We start from the raw sequence: 23,852 nt of genomic DNA on the forward strand, positions 1-23,852 counted from the left end.
CTTTCCCAACACCGTAGCTGTAATACGTAACAAAGTTAGTTGCTGTTTCCACTTCGTGCTCGTGCAGTAGCTTCTCGGCTGATTTTACACCGGGCACAAAAGTAAAAGTCTGAGTTGTTTTTAGATAACATGGTTCCAATGTTCATGAAGAAGCTGATACCAAGATAGTGGTAATCTTGAGGAAAATTACTCTCTAAAAAATTTATTTGTTTCGATTTTCCTGCACTTCTTGCTATGTACTGACTGAGTTTGCGAGTCTGGATTGCGTTATTATTTCACTTGTGATCCGCTTGACTTCCGTTTCCGGCCCCAGGACTATGGGTACTCTTGTGCATCGTCACAGGGGATAGATCAGCGGAACCCTATCTTAATTATATTAAGTAGCCCTTTGAAAAAAATCCATCCACGGTTAAAAAACAAGAAAGAGGAGTTAAAAACTGTCCATTACAAGTAATTTTTCATTTGAGTGACTTTCATTTAGCTTCATACGCGCGCGTGATCGATATCGACGCCATCGGTATCTCTCTCATTCGACACATTGCAAGTTTCACGCATAGTTTACATTTGTTTACATTGGAACATTTCTCCGCGAGGAAGATTTTTTACAAGTCATACAAATGTCACCAGTTTTAAGCATTAATCGAGTTTTCCTTCATAAATCGCACCATCCACCATGTTGTTTAGGCAATTTTGCCGACTGGGGCCGACAATTTTACGAGGATGATCGTGACACTTGGTCCCAGTCTCAAAACGAAGAAGGGCCTTCTCCTCTATCCCTTCAAAGTGACTTCCGCAAGATTTTGGCACAACCTTCTTCACTGAAGCATCAGCAAAGGTCTGATACGATGGTGCCTTTCCGTGCTTATGAAATTTCTTTCCTCTTTCTTCTGCTGGTAAAGTTCCACGGGTCAGGTAAGTCGGAAATGTATTCTCCCGTTCAAAGGAATTTTACAGTGTTTTTTACCAAGTGCTATTTTAAGCTTAGACACCGGAAACGGCGACCCTTCATTTTTGAAAGTGATGTTCGACCGAATGATTTCCGAACTGTAAGATGGCTTTCAACAGTTTTTGTATTTAAAAATTTCGATATGATGTGGAATTTCAATCACGTGATAAATGAAGTCTGAATAACTATGATGCGATAGAAATCAAAGGATTTTATGTTTCGAGTGTAACAATACCATACGATCAGAATTTAAGATCAAAACTGAAACTGAGAAGTGCACTATTTTCTTGATTAGTGTGGGTCGTCTTCTTAGCCATGAGAAAAGCTACTACTTTGTCAGGTGGCTTTCCACTACAAACATGATGGCTATGCAAACCTGGGAAAGAGTTGCCATCTGTGCATAAACTCTCTCCCTTGCCATCCATCACTCATTATTGGTTCAAATAATAACCTCTCCAAGGATAATTATATAGCAAGATGCGGCGGTCGGGCGAGTAGGAACGAGGAGGATTCAAAGATTTCCCAAGCAATTTATTGTAAATGCAAACCAACAGCAACACAACAGGCAAATTGCACAGAAAAGGTTCTTGAAAATACGAGGACGTAAAAGACTAAAACCTGTTTGAAATGACAAAACGAAAAATTGTGCTGAAGATAACGATAAACTGGATGTGACGTATGGTCACACGACTGAAATAAAAAAAAAAATTACTCGACGCGTTGCACAAGCGATTCGAGTGAACGATAACGTGTACGGCTGAAAACGATAAAAATGCTACAGTAAAACCGCGTGTGACGACTACGACTAAACAACAAGAGGATTCTACATACAAGTGTGCAAGGTTAGAGCGAATCTAAGAAAATTAAATGGAACGGAAAAACTATAATTGGCGAACAAATAATTGCAACCTAAGTGGCAAATTATGAAATTCAAACCATAGCTAGAGCGAAACATTACGAACGAAACGTGAGAGCAAAACTAGAAAATATAGCCCAACAACAAGAGTTATATATTGAACAGAGGTTGTTTTGCAATAAAGTGATTGAAATGATGAAAACTGTACGATTATTTTGCAAACAACGATTGAAGCGGACACGTTTTGGAACAAACGCGTCTTCAATTTTAATAACAGATGAAAATAAAACCAAATGCCAGTGAACAAGAGAACGAATTTGCCTGATTCCTAGCTCCGGAAAAGGAAACGCAAAAACGGGATAAAAACAAAATACAATGAAGTCATTGTTAACAGTGAAACAAAATAATAACCTAACGAATTTGCGAGGTTTATACGCTAGACAACAAGGTAACCGACTAAAAGCGATTCGGTAATTAACTAGGTCAAGCACGTGTTGTCGCGTACCCAATGCAGCGGACACGGGGTGTTGTGCACTGGAGTTCGGGGAGTGTCAACCACAGTGTAAGAATAGACAACACAAGTTGCTTCAAAAACATTTAATGCTATCGTCTGACTATCATACACATGCAGTGAAAACTAAAAAAGGGGAAACTGCAATGTATAAGATTAAAAGTGGGCTGAGGCTAATTGCAAAAAAAGCGAAATCGAAAAGAAAAGGAAACTAAATACAATAAGCTGGAACTTACGTCTGATCCTGTCTTTAAGGGCTTAGAGAAGATGTGACGTTACGTAACTGGAACAGTCTTATGTAAAACAAAACTCGATACTTAAGGGGCGTACCGCTACAAGGGTATAATTCACGTGGACAATTGTAACTGGTTTATTAGAAATGCTAGTCAAGTGGGTAATTGAAACTGTGAGCAATAATACGCAAGGAAAATTGGGGCGTAAACTCGACAAAGAAACAAGACAGGACGTTTTTCCTACTCTAAATCATAACAAAGCGATTACGTAATCGAAGTCTTCTTCGAATGTTCATTACACATGTACATAATGTAGCAAACAGCATAAACAATCCTACCTTACCAGGAGCAGTTTTCTAGCTCTCTAGCCTTCTCTCAAGCGAACAGTTCACTACGTCAGCACAACTCAAATAAACTACAACCGAAGTTTCTCCTATCGACATTCGAGGGCGTTGTGAAACCACGTACAAGGGCGCCTTAAAACTACATGGATGCTTCAAGTACACGTTCAACTGTAAAGGCATTCCTAAGTGATATAATAAGCTTGCTAAATCTTACCGGAAAATTCCTAATAACAAAACGAAAGAGTGAAAACTACGCACTCCTAAATATTTAGTTACCCAGAGAAATTATATGACTAGTGACCGTCACAATTGCTGCCAGCTAAGTTGACTGTGACTTTTTCGCCAGGTAACAATCATGTAAAGATACTACATAATATTGGATGGATAATTGAGCATTATTCTCTCTCGTACCGAAATGTATGATTTGTCTACTTGATCAGTTGTCAGTTATAAAAATGGAGTAAAATAGCAAATGACGCGACAGTAGCAGAGGAGTGAAAAAGTGAGGGACTACAGCACTGTTTACTATCGTGCTATGTTTTACCTATTGAATGCCTCGAACAAGCTAGGCGCAGTTAAGTGTGTCACTGGTGTAATTAACATGTTTTAACCTCCTCTGTGATTTATAACGGTACAGAGCCACAGCAACATAGAATCTATTTGTTTTATTCACCATTTTATTCACAGAATTTATAACAGAATTCGAAAGCACCTTAGCGATGATACTGAAACAATTATTCGCTGAAGGCGAAGGAAAGATCGATGAATGATATTCACTTCATCTTCGGCAAATATTTTTAATTCTTATTCATCAGCATGTAATTTTCTCTTGTAAGAGCAATGGAACACGCTAAATATGCCTTGATTATACACTGTGGAGCAGGGCAAGAATAAGGACAGAAGTGATGCGTGTGATCTTTGATTTTTTTTCAAATTTTTAGGCATGCATTTTTTAGCAGAGAACTTTAGAGCCCACAGGAATTTGTTCTGGTCATCAGGAACACTTAAATAGTTTCGTTTCTGTTGTTTTCTTCTTTCATGTACATCTTATTTTATGGGTAGGATACTCAGATAAGACCATACAACTTTTCAAAAAAATTAGAAACCGAAAGACTAGAAAATGAAATGAGTGGAATAATAAATCCCTCTTTCAATGGTTTAACGTAGGTATGTGTGGACATTTCGACTTTCCATTTCCCACCTCAACAAGTTCTTCAAAAAAATTCTTCAGGTATACTACTTCTAAATTTTGGAATTTCACCACTTTACACATTTTGGAAATGAAAGAAAGTGGAGTTTTTCAAAAATGATTTTCAAAAGGCACAAATAGTTACAAATTACTGATGCTGAACCTTATTTCTTCGCAAAAGAAAGCATATTTTGAGCTGATTGCTATCAGTGAAAACCAATGTAGTGCATATTTACACTTATTGTTGTTATTGTTTACACTAAAGTGCCTCTGTGGTGGACTCTATTTAAGCCCTTCCTCCTAAATATTATCCTCACATATGTAACTAAAGGGCTGAGAATATAATGCTTATGGTTGTCTATTTTAGGGGGTGTGGATGTGCTTTTCATCCAGGAACCTTCTAATCCAAGCTACTTCAATAATGGAAGTGATGCCAAGCTGGTGTGGGACTATGTTGATCCACATAATAACATTCAGAACATTATTTATAGTGTGCTGGTAGATGGTACATTTGTCAGAATGATGGTTGATGGCAGTCATGGTGTCCAAGAGCATCTTGCAATTCCTCCATCTTACAAAGGAAGAGTTAAAATTGAAGGAAGAGCTACCCTGGTTGTCAAGAACATCAACCCTGGAGACAATACCAAATTTAAATGTGAATTGATTGGAAGCTTTTTGTACTTGGTACAAAGTACAGCTCAGCTTATTGTGGCAGGTACGTATAACAGACATAACCATGAATAATCAAACATAAATCAAATGCATTTTTAAAACTCATGTCTCTCATATTTTTTAGATCTGGAGAAAGTAAACAGAAGCATCAATTTGCGCAAAATTGGCATACAACACCACACTCCTAAAAGGAGAAAATATATTCTACCATTTCCTTTGCTGTTTTTTATCAGAAAGAAATCAAAGAGTTATTGCTTTATTCACCACTAGGTTGCTCTGTTATTTATAGATAGTTATTATTAATATGAATACTGAGATTTTCTCTAAGCAAAGCTGTCACTTAAAAGTGTTTCGTCAAAAGTAGAAACAATCCGACTGGTTGTACGATTTTGCTAAATCAATGAAGGAAAATATGGAATGAGCAATCAGCATCAGTATGTCAAATTAATATGTTGTGAAAAAATGGCATTGCTTTTCAAGTCTTTTAAAGGGACTTGCCAAAGGGAATGAAAGTCGGCATAATGCCATTTGCTGCTCTCTGAGGATTATGATCTTCAAAGTTTACCGATGTAAGTTTAGTCAACAGAATGGTGACTTCCTCAAGTAATTTCTGAAACTGAGGCAGGATTTGAGACTTGGAAAATTTGCGCATGGAGAGAAACTTTCTCAAGTTATGGTTGCAGTAAACCAACAAAGTCTATAATCCGAGCTCTTTAAGCTCTTTGAAAGACGCTGAGCATGCAAACAGAACAAAATTCAATGATGATAAACGTGGCAAGTTAGGAATGCTGTTCTTAGCAGATACTGTTATTCATGGAGGTCAGTTCAACAGCTCTAACTGAGAAACTGGCTGAATTCCACAAAGAGCTCCAGGAGACTAAAAGTTTTTAATTTCAATTTAGAGTATGAAACATTTTGTGAGCTTACGCAACCCAAACTTTTCAAAACCTTTTCACGTATAAAACGGAAGCGAAATGTTTTTTTAAAAGACTTTTTAATATTTCCTCTGAGTATTCTACCTTCTATTTTCGAATTCAGTATCTTGGATGTCCTAACAACGTTAAGTACATGAAAACGAGTGTGATATTAAGTATGTAACTTCTTGGCCATTTGACTGTGATTCAAAGTTGAAAACATTAGTGATATCTCAATACTCGTGTACAATTTACTTCATTATTTTCTTGAACGATTTCATTTACTTGTGGAGATGAATTCAAACTCACTGTTTACTGTTTTGATCTTCTATGACTCGTGAATAAAAATTTTTGTGCTTACCAGCCATTACATAATCTTTTCTCTTTCCTTGTCACTGTACAGCTTTGTGACATCTGGTTAAATCCACTCCCTGACATATATCATTTACATGTATTGATATATCTGCAAAGTTTTGCTTAACATATAATTTCAAAACTTAAAAACAAATGGAAAAAGGAAACGGCCCCTAAAAAATTAGTATTACCTCTAGTACAAAGATGAATCAAAGAATATTTTGGTGTCGCCACTACAACCTCTTTCCATTCATCTCTTGTAGTTTCTTAATCAACATCACGATCTCTTGATGGTCTGGAAGATAGTTTCCTTGCCAATGCAAGCTCAAATCTTGTGTCGGTTATTACTAGGAACTGCTTAGCCTGAATTTAAGCCACCCTTTTGTTCTCAAATATTTCTCACCCAACCATCTGGGTACTGCCTGTTTTGCGTTTTCACCAAAACTGAAAAGACTGAACCATGTTGTAGAAAAATTTAGTTGTTTGTTTGTTTGTTAATTAATTTGCTAACAAGTGCCTTTGTTTGACTCATATTGGGATGGCCCTGACTGATTTCACTTTAGTTTTAAGGATCAGCTCGAATCATCTCATCATAAGTTTTGGGAACACTTATCCACAATTGTATTGTAATTTAACTCTCCTCTTTAGGGGGGTAACATGATCGATGGAGCAAAAGGTTTAATATTAGTTTCAGCATAAATTGTCAACAGTGGTCTCCATACAGTCCATTCTTAATGACAGGAAGTAATTTGTTTCCTTTGCATTTTGACGTTGGGTTTAAGAACGTTTTATTTGTGGGTATGATTCTTCAAAATGCAGAAGAAAAGTTCGAAACTCTCCCTTCTGCAAACTCCTTTTGCAGAAGAATCATGATGAAAAATTATTTAATGTTTGATAAAAGAATGATCAGTACAAGGAGATGAATAAGGTCCTCTTTAAACATCAAGTAAGGGGCAAGCAGCATTCAGCATGCCCTAGTATATTCTTTTTATCTGGAAGAATCCATAGTTTCTCTTTCGTCAAAATTTCAGTTCTCTGGGTTTAGGATGTCTTCAGTAGATCCTTTGTCGGACCAAGGTCTAAGTTAGGTGTGGCTTGATTGGCTCCGTTCCTATTTGTTTGTGCAGCAACAAAAAATTGAAAAAAAAGGGGAGTAGCTCAGAGGCCAGGGTCCTTAGCCCAATGAGTGACTTCCTGAATTAGCTCTTGATTCCCGAGGCTGGGGCTCTGCTTTACAATTTAGCTCGCGAGCAAGTTTTCCAATAGCTTGAATCAACAGGTTAACTTGTACTGAATGAAGGTAAATTTCTGGATGCTCTTGTTTTTTTGGAAATAGGGTAAATCTTAAGACTCATTCTAAGTGAGATTTGCTACGCCATGTGAGGAACGTTATAATCTTTTTTTTACCTTTCAGAGGCACCACTAATATACCTCTCTCTAGGAGGAAGATATTTCATTGAAGGATCCCCTGTCACCGTAGCCTGTACAGCTTCTGGGAAACCACCGCCGGATGTAGCATGGATTAGAAATGGAGCACTGGAAAGTTCAGGGAAGAAAGCTGCGTCCTTAAAGTTTGATAATATAAACAGAAAAGATGCGGGACAATATACATGTCGAGCCAATAACTCAGTGGAAGTCACTTCCATTGACACAAAAATTGTAGTTTACTGTAAGTATATTTTAACCTTAATTTTCTATTTCTGAATTTACTCTATCTACAGCTCCACACAAAACTGACGAATCTGTTCAAAAGTGTAAGGAAACAGAATATCACCTCAAATCCTTTTTGGTTTAGTATGCGTTAGTCCCAAGTTTTGGTTGGGACAATGGAATTTAGGTGGAATCATTGCTTACATTATTTTGCTTCGGAGGACGTAAAAATTGTTTTAGCAACCCATTGCACCAGTAAGACTGTGTTTAGATGTAACTCAAAGAACGGCTAAAAGCCATTTCCGAGTCATTTTGACAACCCAAATTCACTCCGTTTGACAAGTGCACAAGGCTAGCACATATTCTGATTCTGTGTGAAGACTTTTGGTTGAGCTTAATGGAATGCTGAGAATTGGCCAAAATTCTAACTGTCAGCTGAAAAAGTGCATGTTTTTTACTGATGGCTGAGATTAGCTGATAGATGCGAAAATGGGATGAAACTAAAACTGCATGCCTAAGATTTGTACACATATTTGTCTCTAAGGAGTCAAAATGGCCGTTTAGAGCTGTTATAAGAATATCTATAGGTCCTCTGTGACTTAAATTCATGAAATATCCCTCGGTATTCTGCTATTATCTATGAAAAGGTCGTACAATCGGCAGTTTCAGCCAATTGTTTGCTTATTTAGCTTAAAGCAATGAGATAAATATCATTTCCACCTAATTTCATGTATGATTTGAGATGAAAAAGAGGTTCACTCAGGTAACCACCTTTTCCGACCATTTCATTTGTTTTTTATGAAAAGAAACTTCCGATTATATCTTTCGCTCTTAATGGTAGAAGGCCAGCCATGCTCAACATCTGCAAATCATGTCACATGACCGAGCATATGACCTAGCCTAAATCCTTTCTCTTGCCTTAAAATGAAATCATACCTTTGACATCTTTCCAAATCTCGTATTTACTCTACCTTTCACAATGAAACTATACGTGTTGCTACTAGGTTATAACTTATTTTGGTCTATTGAGCTTTAAAGTGACCTATCTCCAAAGTTAATTGACGGAAAGCTAACCTTTAAAACATGGATACCTCATATGTCAACTAGTTTACAGTTCCTCATCAAAGCTACTCTCTTTACTCGTTTCGTGGGCACAAATTTCCTACAAAACGTGTGTTAATTTGACAATAAACGCACTCATCTTCCTGAAAATAGCTGATCAGATACATCACTTTATGCATGTGGAACTAGTTGGCCTTTACAAATTGCTCATTTTAATTAACAGAGGATTTAAAATAGCTTTCCTTGTAACGACATAGTTGGTGTGATTTTATTGCTACAGTAATTCTACTGTTTTTCTGTGTGCTTTTCTGGTGGATGACTTGCTGCAATTTTCGATAACAAAAGCAATATATTTTGTGAACAAGGCACTCCACCAGTCCTGGTCATAACCATTTCCGGATACTTGATGACGTCACCAATATGGATGTAGTGGGACCTCGAGGAAACTCACTCATCACTTTATTCGAGCCCTAGTGACTTTAATCCCTAGCCATATCCTATGAAACCATGCAAAATTACAGAAGACAAGCAATTACACACAACAAGCAAATAATTGATAGCGGTCGCGATGACGAGGCAGAAAAATTCAGATGAAAAGTCGGGTGGAGGTGCTTGTGGCGAATGGTTCGATCGAGGAATAACCTCTCTTTGGTTGAGGTTTTCAGGTATGCAACATTTTTTTTAATTCCCAGAAAACATCTTTTAAGAAACTAGAATAATTGGCTTCCAATTTGTCAAAATTACACTCGAGTGCACGAGGTTTTTGCTTGAGTGCACGGATGTGGAAAGTCTGTTAGTGTGCAAACTACTAAGCATATTCCTTTGTTCTGATCCACTGAGTATCTTGTAAACCATAAAGTTTCACCAGACGTTGTGGCCGGGCAATTTAAAGTAAAAGGACAATTATTTATCGGACCTTCATAATATAAGTCTACATTGTGAATTTCAGATCAGGCCAATAGCATGGATGAACACATTCAATATCTCGAGACACTTTGTCGTCTTTGTGGCACAAATCTGCCGCGGACCGGGGTCAGTGCTGCAAACAAAGAATCTTTTAAATCGGAGCTCTGGATGAAATTTCGAATCAATGTCGATCTTGACAGCAGAGAGATTCATCCATCCTCAATCTGCTCGGGGTGCAAGCGATTTCTATATAGAGTTCGCAAATGCACACTAAAAAATAATTCCAGGAAATCACGGATCTTACAGATAAACGTGGTTATTCAGCGAGTAAGTTCTCCTTCGGGCAAACATTAAACAAAGAGGTATTTGTTCACTGGGGTCTCACATCTTCAAGTATTGTATCCGAGAAATTTGCGATAAGAGCGGCATGAAGATGAAAATAAAGAAATCACATTGGTGGAAAGCCTTGCCGAAGTGTCTCTATTGAAAGCATTCCGGAAACAAAGGTTATGGTTTAACTACACGATCTTGAACTTGAACTTGAACTTTGAACTTTATTTTTATTTAGACACGGTAAATCTATCAGATAAAATAATAATATTATTACAATCTATTATTACAGTTACAATCTATTTTAATCTATATAAACATGATCTAAAATTTAAAAGTAAAATAGAAAAAAAAATAAGGAAATTCTGCTTTACATAGATGCCGTGTGTGTTTTGTCGATTCAGAGGAAGAAATTGCGACAACCATTTCGGAAGGATTGAAGTGATTTTGCTTGCCGCAATTCAGGGGACAAGCTATTCCATATAACCGCACCGTTATAGCTAAAGCTATTTTTTAGGAAATTGGTGCGAGGCAATGGAACAGCTAGTTTGTTTTCAGAGTTCCTTAGATTATATGGAGGATCATATTTAGTGAAAAGAGAACCAAGATAGTCGGGCGCAAGACCATGTATAGATTTATAGACCATGGTGGCCACTTGTATTTGTCGCTGAGTATCTAACCGTCTCCAGTTAAGTTGCACAAAAAGAGGATCAGCGCTTGTGTCATAACTGGAGAAGGTCAGAATACGGGCAGCCCGGTTTTGCAACTTTTGGAGCTTATTCGAAAGACCCTTGTTACAATGCCCCCAGACCTCGCTGCAGTAATTAAAGTACGGTTGAACTAAGACATTGAAAACGGACTCAAGCGTGGTTCGATTAACAAAAGGCCTACAACGTTTAATTGATCGAACTGATGAGAGTGAAATTTTCGTCTACAACCACGAGGGAAATGACTGTAATTGCGACAATCGTTTAAAAACACCACACGTACTTTCACATTTTGCAGCGATGGACCTATACAAAATTTCTATACATAGTGTTCAAATCAAAGAGTAAGTGTAAAGGATATATTATTGCTGACTAAAAGCTATAGGACCGAATTTGCGGTGTCACCAAAACGAAGACCGGAGACCGGAGACCGGAGACCGGAGACCGGAGACCGGAGACCGGAGACCGGAGACCGGAGACCGGAGACCGGAGACCGGAGACCGGAGACCGGAGACTTGGAAGACTTGGAAGTCAATTAAATGAAATGTGCTGAAACGCCAAAACAATGAAATCGATTAGGTCTTCGTTTTGTAGTTTTACCCCCCTAAATTACAAAACGAGGACCCTCGCTAAAACGCTTTATTTGATGCTAAAACAATAAAATAGATGTGTTCTTCGTTTTGTAGTTTTGCCTGCCTCAAACTACAAAACGAAGACCCCCGCTAAAACGCATTATTTGACGCTAGAACATTGAAATCGGTGGGGTCTTCGTTTTGTAGTTTTACCCGCCTCAAACTACTAAACGAAGACCCTCGCCAAAAACGCTTTACTCGACGCTAAAAAAATTGAAATCGGTGGGGTCTTCGTTTTGTAGTTTTACTTCGTATTGATAGTTAAATTGAATTATGGGGACATGACTGCTTGCATGTTTAGTTGTAGAATTAACTATCGCTATTTGAGTTTTGTTTAACTGTCACTACATGTAGCAACCCCATGCAGTGAATTCCTCTTAGGTTAAACTTGTTATCACGAAAGTTAAACGTAAGAGTTGTTCCTTGTTTTTAGTTTTCCGGTTTTTCTTGCTATTATACTGAGCTCAGTAGTAAATGTTCTTGCTGGCCGGCCCGCCCGGGGCGGTAACCGTAAGATGACATACACTTGTGAAATTTGAGTTATTTCATTAGCTTCCAACTTAACCTTGAGCATAAACGTTTTATATGGCTTGGTCGCGAGCATAAGTGGATGCAACTAATGGATTTTCACATATCAAGCAACAAATCGGTGAAAGTATTGTCTGTCAAAATGTACACTCAGAATTAGTGTACAACGGAAAATAAACTGACCAAGATAATATCACAGTACGTTCTACAAACCTGTTCTATTCCATAAAGGTACATCAAAGTTATCCTGGCACACGTTTATGTTTACCGCTACATTGTATTCGTTGCTGCGACAGGAATTGTTAAACAATAAACTCTGTCACTCAAGGTTGTTACAACTCTGAAAATTAATGTCTGAATTCGAAAGCAATATTTAGATAGGCTCTTCCAAATACAGAACTGGCACATTGCAATGGTTAACTTTTTATTCCGTTGCTGTTGGTAAATAAAACTGTTAAATGACAGCTGCCAAGTGCGACATTATGGTTGTATATCACTACTACCAGTCAATAACGCTTTAAAGATGAATTACCGTAAAAGCTCCAATTTCAGGCCTTAATAAAGAGGGGGCGCTTATTTCAAATCCTAAAACACCGTTTCCGCCTTAAAATGGTTTTGTGCAAACTCAAACAACTGTGGTGAAAGTAATGGAACGAAATATTTAATATGGAGCAGCCAACATTATTATGTATTTGAATGTATATTTGTTTCAAAACATATCAACTGGGCCGCATCAAGTGGACTTTGTAAAAGGGAATGAGATGGACTAATCTCATGTCTCCAAACGGGGTGGGTGGGGGAGGGGGGTTAATAGATTTGACTGATTTTAATGTTTTAGCGTCAAATAAAACGTTTCAGCGAGGGTCTTCGTTTTGTAGTTTGAGGCGGGTAAAACTGCAGAACGAAGGCCCCACCGATTTCAATGTTTAAGCGTCAGATAAAGCGTTTTGGCGAAAGTCTTCGTTTTGTAGTTTGAGGCGGGTAAAACTACAAAACGAAGATCTAATCGATTTCATTGTTTCGGCGTCGAAAAATGCGTTTCGGCACATTTCATTTAATTGATTTCCAAGTCTTCGGTCTTCGGTCTTCGGTCTTCGGTCTTCGGTCTTCGGTCTTCGGTCTTCGGTCTTCGGTCTTCGGTCTTCGGTCTTCGGTCTTCGGTCTTCGGTCTTCGGTCTTCGGTCTTCGGTCTTCGGTCTTCGGTCTTCGGTCTTCGGTCTTCGGTCTTCGGTCTTCGGTCTTCGGTCTTCGGTCTTCGGTCTTCGGTCTTCGGTCTTCGGTCTTCGGTCTTCGGTCTTCGGTCTTCGGTCTTCGGTCTTCGTTTTGGAGACACCCACCCATAATTTCAAGATCAAAGTTCGACGTGGAACACCGCATGTTCTTCAAAGTGAAGACGACAACACGTATGACTGCATGCACTGGCTTGTCTTCTTCTAAGAGAAATGCAACGCATTCCAGAGGCTCTACGAGAAGTCCGGATTTTCAGCAAATCGCAGAGAAAGACAACACTTTAGAAGATGTCAAAGGACAGCAGATCGGCAGGGTTCAGCACTTCCTAAACATACCGCTGCATGGTTCGCTCCGATGTGGCAAAATCTTTACTGTCACTTTTTTGTAAAGGCGTGATGGACTGAAATTGATACATGCCTATTTAAAAATCGGAGAGAAGCAAGATATTGTGTTTCCTCGATTCATACTGGAGAGAAATGAAATTATTCCGATTCCGCGATCTCACACCTCTCTTGTCCTTGTTGTTATCAGTGCGCGCTATTTGGTTCAACCTTAATTGGTTTTCTTGTAACCCGAAATAGGGAAATCAACGGAGAACCGACAGAAACATCGAGACCAAGCTCTACCCAGAAGTTTTCCAGATACAAACAGGCTGGCGGAGGAGCTTTTATTCCTGCGACGCTCTTAGTGGAAAGACTACAGCGTTACAAAGAATTTGTGCTGGAAAGAATCCGCTGTACTCTTCCAGAATGCAAGAATGTCGAGGACATGCATTTTGAATATTTGAAATAAATGAATACTTTAGTGGTATCTTACGTCCAGTCTTTATCAGCGAATTTTGTTTCGGCTTACCACCGCATTACAACAGGGCCGCCACAAAAAAAAGAGGTCAGGTTCTTCTTGCTTCCAGTACCTCTTGGCCAAATTTGCTTTGTTTTGGTTTTGATCTCACCCAATCACAAAACTCGAAACCGATATCCAGAAATGGTTATGGCCCAAACTGTCCGCGGATTGATACTAGATTAACCCACATACAAGATCAACCCTTCCTTGTTACACTATTATGCACCCTCTATACTTTTAGAACTAAGGGGAATGTATGACCCATGAAATAAACAGAGATTAAGATTTTGATTTGATTTACATTTTTAGACAAACCAGAAGGTGCAAGCCTCACTACCAATGCTTCACAAAATACCGTCACTGAAGGAGACACAGTTACATTCAAGTGCAAAGTTATGGCTGCTGTGCCTCAAGTATCAATTTACAAGTTCTATTTCAATGGCGGCATCCTGAGTGGGAACAGTAACAGTGAGTATACCCTGACCAACGTCAATCGATCTCAGCACTATGGCGACTACCAATGTGTCCCACACAATGATGCTGGATATGGAGCAGGAGCAACTATGAGACTTAACATAAATGGTGGGTAGAAACAGCTTTGAGCATTTTTGAGTACCATGGCAGATATTGTTTGGCATTACACACAACTTTACGTCGCTCTCCAGCTGAAGAGGCGTTTTCCACGCAAGCATTACTCAGCTTGCCACACAATGCTCCTTTCCAAGGTACTTGGAAAAATGCTGGTGAAGGATGCTTGTCTTGAAAATTTTAACCAGTGCCTAATAATAAATGGGTGCCTAATAGCAAAAGTTGTGTCTGATGATAATGAACTGGTGCTCAAGAATAATGGACTTGTGCCTAATAACGTTGGACAGGTGCCTAATAATGATGAACTTGATGCTACTCTGGTTTACAGATTTAATGAATGTAATCGAAGAAGTTACAATTCATAGACCCAATGTTTCGACACTCCTGTCTAGTGCCTTCAACAGGGGTGATCTAAACGCTGCAACAAGAGTGATCCGTTCGGTTCGTTGTTCTTTCTTGACAGGATCCTGAGGTTTGGCGAAAATATGCCCCAAAGTCTGAAAAGGTTTTTGAGCAACTTTAACGTTGTGGCTGTTCAAAATTCTCTTGATGGGTTCCGTAACACCCTGAATGTAAGGAATAACAGCAAAACCAGTCGCTGGTTCCCTTTCATTAGGAGTGCTGCTAGTTTTAACCGGTTTTTGGCAGTTACGGAGAAAGGCTTTTGTATAGCCATTTGCCTTTAGGACATTAGAAACATATTCCCTCTCCTCAGCCTTCGAATCGAGTGAAGATGGTAGACAGTCAGCCCTCCTGAGTAAAGTTTTGGCCACAGACTTTTTATGGCAAATAGGGTGGTGAGAATCGAAAGCGAGGTATTTGTCGGTGTGGGAAGGTTTACGGTAGACACTTGTCTCTAAATTACCCTGAACCCCTCTGGACACATTTAAATCAAGAAAGGGCAAATGTCTATCCTTTTCACGCCATATCGTTTCCAGAAAAAGGGTTTTACGAGTGAAGTGGCCAAGGCCCTTTGTTCCGCATCTTCCATTATCATGTTGGCAATGACAGCAGAGACGAGCGAACCCATCGCTGTAACAAAAACTTGTTGATAGTAGGTGCCGTTGTATGCAAATTGCGTGGTTTTGAGGCAAAAAGACAGCCATAAAGATAGCCACAACGTTAAAGTTGCTCAAAAACCTTTTCAGACTTTGGGGCTTATTTTCGCCTAAGGATCCTGTCACGAAAGAACAACGAACCGACGCCATTTATGCTATTCCTCGCACTGACTGTGACGACGAATACATCGCACAGAACAAACGCCAGTTTGGTACACGTTTGAAAGAGCATCAGAAAGCGGTTTTCTTTTGCAAAAAAGAAAATTCAGATTTATCGGAGCACACATGCCTAACGAACCATACAATTGGGTAGGATACTTCTAAAAATTATCACCACTAATCGGCGTTACCACTAGCGCCTTTTTTTGGAAGCTTAGCATATTAACTCCGCCCACACTCCTTTAAGTCGTGATGATGGCGGCTTACTTCCTGACACCTATTTACACCTCGTCAGAAAAAAAGGCAGCTAATTTGTGATCATATAAAAGGACCTCTTGTTGCAGTGTTTAGATCACCCCTAATGAAGGCACTAGACAGGAGTGTCGAAACGTTGGGTCTATGAATTGTAACTTCCTCGGTTACATTTATTAAATCTGTAAACCAGAGTAGCACCAAACCATGTCTGATTGTCCACCTGCTTGCCGTGTGAACTTTAATATATTTTAATGATGAACTTGTGCCTAGCAATGATGAACAGGTGCCTAACGATAAAAATCAATGCCTAATCATGATGAACTTGTGCCTAATAATAAGGAAACAAACCTAACACTGATTCACAAGGGCATAATAGAAACAAAGCAATGATTTGGTTGAAATGACACCCCATGGTTACCCTTGATTGTTTTCAGACACAAGAAGCCTGTAAGTTTCTGTAGCTTTTTGGGAGCCTCAACAAAGTTGTACATTTAATTGGGTAGCAGAATACCTGGAATATAGCTACAAGTTTGAGATTAACCCTTGCTCTGATTACATTTTTTTGGTAAAAAAAGAAAAAAATAAATAAAACATCATTCCAAAGCAATTATCCTGTGTCCGCTAAAAACTGTAAACTTATGGATTTCATTACAGTATTTCAAAACTGATGCAAATTCTGATTAGCTCACATAAAGATAGTTTGTTTCCTTTTTTGGATATTGTTCTGATGTATATGCTATATTTTATAATCTTATTTCTATAGCGTATGAAGTGGATGGTTTTGAACCAAATCGCACTCTAATGCTGTGGAGTGAAAATTTTGTTGTTCCTCTCTTTTGCTCAGTTCCTGTCCAGTTTACAGAAGTGCCACAGAATATAACAGTTAATACTTCTACCCCTCTGTTTTTGAATTGTGATGCGACGGGTTTTCCTGAACCTAAGATACGATGGGAAAAATCTGGGATTCATTTTTGTGGCACCAAACAGCTGAAAATCTCCAGTATTAACACGAATGATGCTGGAGAATATATTTGCATCGCAAGCAATGGAGTGAGACAGGAAAAGACAGTAAGAGCTTATGTCACCGTGCAATGTAAGTCTCTTTTTCGGCATTCCATAAAAAGCTGCTACTGCTGCTGAATCCATGACACATTCCAACCTATATTTAACAGCACCATATTAAATGGTCACTCTGTATTTAGTTTTCAAAGTCCCCTTTCTTTCCTTGAATTAATGTAATTTTGATAAGAAAGAAAAATAGTGTATACTTTCAAACTGCAACATTTTAGAAAACGAGTGTATTTATATAAACATGTATAAATTTACCAAAACATACCCAAAAAGACAACAAACTCAGAGTAAAGATCCAAGAAAAAACCCTTTCAAATTGAAAATTTCCCCAACCTCACCCCACCCTCAGCCAAAATGATCTGGTCTTCTAAGAGGGATGCTAAAAAGCAAGGCCTCTGCCTCTGAATTAATGGGCAAAGACGAAACCAATCCAGCCTAATAAGAACTCAACTCAAAAAGAAAATTCCCCCCCTGAGCTTTCCATACAAAGATATTTGCATCTCACCCTAGAATAGGGTGGTGGCTGAGCTGCTTGCTGGGGTTAAGCCCCCTAAATTTTCTTCAGCAAGGCTAGCTTGAAGGTGTACATTGAAAACCTAGTCATCAGGTTTTTCGCACCCCTTCCTGCTGATTTGGACTTTCAACCGCCCTCCAGACACAGAGTGTTCATCCACTAGCTGAGCTTTAGCAGGGGATAAACCGAGTGACAATCTTGTAACATACATGTTGCAAGCATGTTTTTGCAAATCCAATCAAATATATACATACATATATATAATTATCTTGTTAGACATCTTGGTCTGTAGTTTTACGCGTTGTGCATGTTTTGACAAGCGTGAAGGGGAGGTCAAGTAGAAATACTCATCGATTCTACACACCAAAACATCTAGTCAGTAATTTATTATGTAACTGTTTTATTTTATGCACATTTCTTATCAGGCAGGAAAGGTTAGCAGATAGAGAAGCATAAGACGCATAATCGACCAGTTGAACAGGTTTCATTACTGTACAAACAAAAAGCTTTCTAACAATGGCGAGATTTTTAAACTCGATTTGTGCATTATTTGTACTCTACTAAGCGCAGTTGGATAGTAAATATATGTTTTTCACCAGCTGGGAGGTCCCGTTGGGAAGTCTTTAGTACCACCGTCGGCCAGGGCAGTACTCAAAATAGAGACACCAGACACGGTTTTTCCCAATTCGGACCGAGCTAAGCTAGTGAATAACATTTTTATTTTTCTTAAAGTGAACAAGATGCCAAAAGAACCCGAATTATGTAACTACAGCAAGATCTCCCTTAAACTGAAAAATATTTTAGCAGTTTAATGGTAGTTAAAACAGAGGTAATGCAAATTAGAGAGAAAGGCTTCACTGAAACATTTTTATTTTCGTAATGATGAACGGGATTTATGAGGCTTCCAAACAAACTTTGAAACATAATTTTTACAAGTATCATAACACCTATCAATTAAACAGCGGGTAAGAAAAGAAAAAACAACGAAACTGGTTTAACAAAAGAACTTGGAAAGACTAACCGAAGGCGTATCCGTAGCAGAGTTGAAAACTTCGCTCATTTTTTCACAACAAACAAATTGCTTGAGAGAATTTAGATAATGCATACATAACTTGAAGGATGTAATGTTGTTGGGTAAAATTTCTTATACGGGCGTCTATTGCACTCAGTTTACATGGGGAAACAATTGCATATATAATTACTATCATAGCTGTATTCAGAAGCATAAACATATAAGTAATATGCTTCTGGTTCATTTCAGACTGTCTTTATTCTCCAAATTATTTCGCTTGGAATGTGTACCTTATTGGTGGTGTAAAGGCAAAAGAAATTAAATTACGAATTACTTTTTCGTGAAATCTGGACAAGCATTTTTGCCTAGATAGTTTTCAAATAATAACGAACGGTGTAAGCAAGCTTCCATCATCTGCTCTTCAGTTGACTAACTTTAACTTAACTTTGTTTAGACGATGAACATGCGCGTAGGTTTTTAAATCACGAATGCCAAATAATTTGACATAACTGCAAATGGATTATTTTTCCTTCATCAAATAGAAATGAATTACTCAAAGTGGAGCCAGTACCAAACGGCGATTGATTAAAAAGTTTTAGCCTTTTTCTAGGCCTTAGCGCGGGAGGAAACTCAAATAAGACTCAACTTACCTCCTCTGCTTTCTCGGCTCCATTATTGTTCGCGTTCTCTTTGTTGTTGACTTTGTTCACTCTGTTTTCTAGAGCATTTTGTCTTCCTTACTCGCGTGGCTCTGCACTAGATATTTGCTCTTTTACATGAGCTTTTTCATGCCCTCTTTTGCGTTCCTCTGGCTGTTTTCGTGCCCATTTTTTCATGTCACTTTTCGTTTTTTTACGTTTTTCCGACTCGCGCGCACCTATTACCACTTCTCTCCTTTTCCTACCTATTTTCACTGAAATCCGGTTACCACAAACAAATTAAAATTATTTCTTCCGGTAGACATAGCTTAAACTATGAGTATTGTTGCTTGCAAGTATATTGATTAGAATTGCAAAATACCTATAATCATTTTTTTTTTATTTTTTATTTTTAATAATCAGTACTAATTGGTCGTACGATCAAATTTTCCGGCTTGATTGGTTACTGTTACTGCTACTACTATTGAATCCGTGAAAGTCCCATTGACAAGTTCAATTTTAAACAAATACCTCACGTTTTAAATTTCTGTGTTACTTTTTGTGAAGGACTGAAATTAGTTACAAACGGTTTATTTAAGCCGCGAGTCAACCCATTTAATAACAATTTTTCTACCAAAAATCTATTTCTAAACCAATATTTTGCTGGCGTTTAAAGCGATTTGGGAAAGAGAGAGAAAAGAGAGGATTGACCCGTTTTTCCTTAAAAAACAATGCACAGCCGGCAAAACCAGATTTATTTGTGAAGAATGGCAACGAAGGTACGTATGACTCTGCGACTCACGGAAGTGTTACCGTGCCAGTGGGAAGAGATAGGAAAAACCGAACTGCGCTAAGTACTCATTAGATTGCAGGATTCGTCACTGTGTCCTCTGAGAAAAAAATGAATACACCTTACACTAGCTAGTTGCAAAGTAATTTTTCCTCGCCCTGATGAGGCGAGAAAAAAATATGGGCAATGAGCAAATTTCCGCCCGTATTTTATGTTAAACCATCGAATAACGAATTTTTTATTCCATTATTATTTTCAGGTTTTAGTATTTTAATTGTAGTATAGGAATTACATCCTACAGCCTTATCTGTGCAACGTATCGATCGCCTAAGGTGTACGCGAGAGACGGAAACAACTTGAACTAAACCCTTAATGAAGGGGTCGCTTTGTGGTCTTTCCTCCTCTAAAGTTCGCTTCTTTAAAAGTCAGATTTAAGAAAACAAAACAAAAAAGTTAAACTTTGGAAAGTTCAGTGCGGCCAATATTCTGCTACGTATTTTTGTCTTGTTCTAATATATGTGGTATATTTTACTGTTAATGAAACAATAGTGGAATGATAAGGCTTGTCAATGATCTGATCGATATGAAGTATGACCAATTATTTATTCAATTACTCATTGCATTTTTATTTATTCTTAGATCCGCCCACAATTCAAAACGTCACCACGTCATCTAAGAAGTCTTGGATTGGCCAGACAGTGACTTTGAAGTGTCTTTCTGATGGTGTTCCTACACCAACACTCTCATGGTACAAACCTGAAGGAAGTGAAATAAACAGAGTCAGAGCCAGAGAAAACAAAGTACAAGTGCCACTCAGGGGTGATCAAGATTTTGGTCATTACAAGTGCATTGCTGCCAATGGACTTATTCCATCTGATGAGAAATTAATAGAGATAAATCACATAAGTAAGTAAAAAAGATCAGTGTATTTTGATTAGAAAAAAACTAGACAGCATTTTATTTTGGGTTTACTCATTATCACTGTTTCAGGTGCAGTAGAAGTAAAAGCCACATTTTCTTACAAAGTACTCGACAGAGTAGCTCATTCCCTATGTACATTTTATCCGATAGTTTAACATATAATGTGTGTGGATATTTTGCAAGGCCCAGAGGTGTGTGGAAAAATATAAGGGTATGTTAAACCATCGAATAAGGGATTTGTCATCCTACTATTCTTTCATTTTATAATTTTGGCCGCTTAGTTTTCGACATACATCCTACGGCCTTATCTGAGCATTCCGTTCGCATTTTTCCCCTCTTTAGAGGCGTTAGACCTTCACCTATTTTTCGCTTTCGTTACGCTAATGAGGTGTAGCGGCGTAATAGTGGAATTATACCTTATGTATTTTGCGTGATCTTTTAGTGGACGATGCACCCATATTTGTTCAAACAAGTTTGCAGAAAACTGTCGACATCTTACCCTTGGGTAGCATTAAACACGTTTCAACTAAGACTTGTGTCAGTTTTAACAATGTTAACAATGTTATCTGCTCACCGCAGATAGACGACATCCCCCCATGCGAGTATCCATAACTTCTTCAACCATGGACTCTTAATTTTTCCTTTTTTTATCAGGCTCTTGGCAAATTTATCCAGTAGCTTCATGTATATTCATTAAACTGTGATAATGCAAGGACTTGTATTCATCCTAAGTATTGTGACAAAACTCACTATGAGGTAATCACCAAAAAAAATTTCTTCTTCCTTTTTTTGCTCAAAATGATCCCTTTTTTATGGCACTATGAAGAGAAACCAGGCAAAGCATTCATCAAATCATCAGAATCAGTCATTCAAGCAACTTTGATTACAATACGATGGACTGCACCAGCTGATGATGGAGGAAGTCCGATTACAGGATACCGACTGATCTTACAAAAGGGTGAAACTGAGATAGAAAATAATAATATCACCGACCCTGGGACGACAACTTATTCGTTTCGTGGTTTGGAGAAAGATACCAACTACACAGTGAAACTGTCTTCCAGAAATTTTGTATTCGAGGGAGATCCTACTATAAGGAAAATTAGCACCCTATTTGAAGGTAAGGAATCGCAAATGATTTCGTGACTGAGCACTTTACACCAATCACTTTTTTGCCAACTTAGATTTGTGCCAGTTTTAACAATGTTAGCTGCTCGCCGCAGATTGACGACATCCTCCCATGCGATTATCCATAACTTTATTATAAGATTTTTGATTTTAAATGTTTGTCCACTTCTTAGTGGCAGTTTCCTTACCCTCTCTAATGGTTGTTTGAGAGGTACCTACGTTTTAAGAAGCAGAATAATTAATAAACCACAGGTGAAAGTAGGTGAGATGAGAAAACCAACTTAACGGATTCCGCTTCTGACACTACGCCGACCTTTTATTTCAAATTACCTTACATTGGCCCTTTTTCTGTTGTCACGCAAAAAAGGGTTCGCCACTTTTTAAGCGTTATTGTAATAACGTACATACTAAGTTGGTTTTTTTCATCTTTTGAAAAAGGTTAATATGTTTGGTGTGAGAGACCTTATCCCTCGTGGGCCCCATCCCCCGTACGTGTATAGTTTACAAGTTTTTATGTACAGGCTGTAATGCCTGCTATGTCGGCGAATCCTCTCGGCATTTATCCACACGTGTGCGTGAGCACTTGGTCAGTGATGAGAACTCTCACGTTTTCAGACATTTACAAAATTCCCGACAATGTCGCACTCTATGTTCTGATGAGTGTTTTAGCATCTTAGATCACGCTTCCACAACTCTCCAACTTAAAATCAAAGAGGCTATTCGCATTCAGTGAGGGCAAGCTAAACTTAATCATCAACTTTATCATGTTGATTTAAAACTTTCTTTGTAATCGCATACATTGTTCTGTTTCCATTGTTTGTCTTGTCCAATCAGGAGTTTGTTATACACTTTAAATTCAACTTTGTACTTTGTATACATTATAACTTCTGACAGCAGAAGAACTGTCGAAACATTTTTAAAAAATGTCATATATTTTCCTAAACCAATCATCTCCTCTGACAGTGAGGCGATTTAATTACTGATAATGGTTGTGATCAGATTTGTGACAATAAGTTGGATAATTATTACAAATTTCACAGTATTTGTGTTGTTGACATCAATCTAGGAGCCCCAGATGTGGTTGAGGTAGACGAACTGCCAAGTGAAACAACAGACAATAAAATTACCCTAAAGTGGAAGGAGCCGAAAAGTAATGGAAAAGTTATCACCATGTATACAGTGTACCTAAGAGTGATAACTGATGGGAAAGTGGGACAGTGGACAGAAATACGGAAAATCAGAGATGTCTCTGTGAGAGAATTGAAAATAGCGTTGGAGAGAGGAAAGGTGTATCAGTTTGCCATTACTGCAACTAATGAGCTTGGTGAAAGCCTAAAACAAGAGGAAGCAAATATGCAGCAAGTCAAGGCAGAGGGAAGTATGTTCAAATGAATCTTACTTTCCCCTTTCGTCGGTTAATTATTTTCTTTACTTAGTTTTCAAGCACTCTCCGTGTCATCAACATCGAGGTTTTTTAAGGGTGAATTCTTCACTTGCAAAAACCTGAATCAATGAGAAAAATTTTACCATTGGCTGATGTACGAGAAGTTGTTTTGCAGTTTATTTTGTTACCACATTTCAGTTAACAGGTTAATTAATTAATAATAGTTAAACGGCGGTAATTACACTTATAGCTGATGACTGTGTGAATAATATCAAATTCAGAAATTACATTCCTATTCGGGATTTGTTTATAATGACAAGGAATTGACCCTTGACATGCAAATGCATTGCAAAGAGACAGAGTCATCCACCAGGCGTAAATAGGGGGGCTGGACTCAGGATTGTAGCATTGATCACTGTATCAGCAC

The 23,852-nt window shown here is 38.2% G+C and overlaps 1 protein-coding gene across 1 annotated transcript in view; it reads left to right on the forward strand.

The window, feature by feature from the left end:
* The first annotated feature begins 617 nt into the window (after window positions 1-617).
* The window catches only part of LOC131782792 (fibroblast growth factor receptor 3-like), a 29,235-nt gene continuing 6,000 nt past the window's right edge, over window positions 618-23,852 (forward strand). The window contains exons 1-8 of the mRNA XM_066168920.1: window positions 618-912; window positions 4,447-4,794; window positions 7,434-7,688; window positions 14,217-14,489; window positions 16,812-17,060; window positions 20,632-20,898; window positions 21,740-22,033; window positions 23,108-23,419. Of these exons, the coding sequence (XP_066025017.1) occupies window positions 618-912; window positions 4,447-4,794; window positions 7,434-7,688; window positions 14,217-14,489; window positions 16,812-17,060; window positions 20,632-20,898; window positions 21,740-22,033; window positions 23,108-23,419 (2,293 nt within the window). The remainder of the gene's footprint in view (window positions 913-4,446; window positions 4,795-7,433; window positions 7,689-14,216; window positions 14,490-16,811; window positions 17,061-20,631; window positions 20,899-21,739; window positions 22,034-23,107; window positions 23,420-23,852) is intronic.

The sequence above is a fragment of the Pocillopora verrucosa genome, chromosome 6, assembly GCF_036669915.1.
Source record: "Pocillopora verrucosa isolate sample1 chromosome 6, ASM3666991v2, whole genome shotgun sequence".
NCBI lineage: Eukaryota > Metazoa > Cnidaria > Anthozoa > Scleractinia > Pocilloporidae > Pocillopora > Pocillopora verrucosa.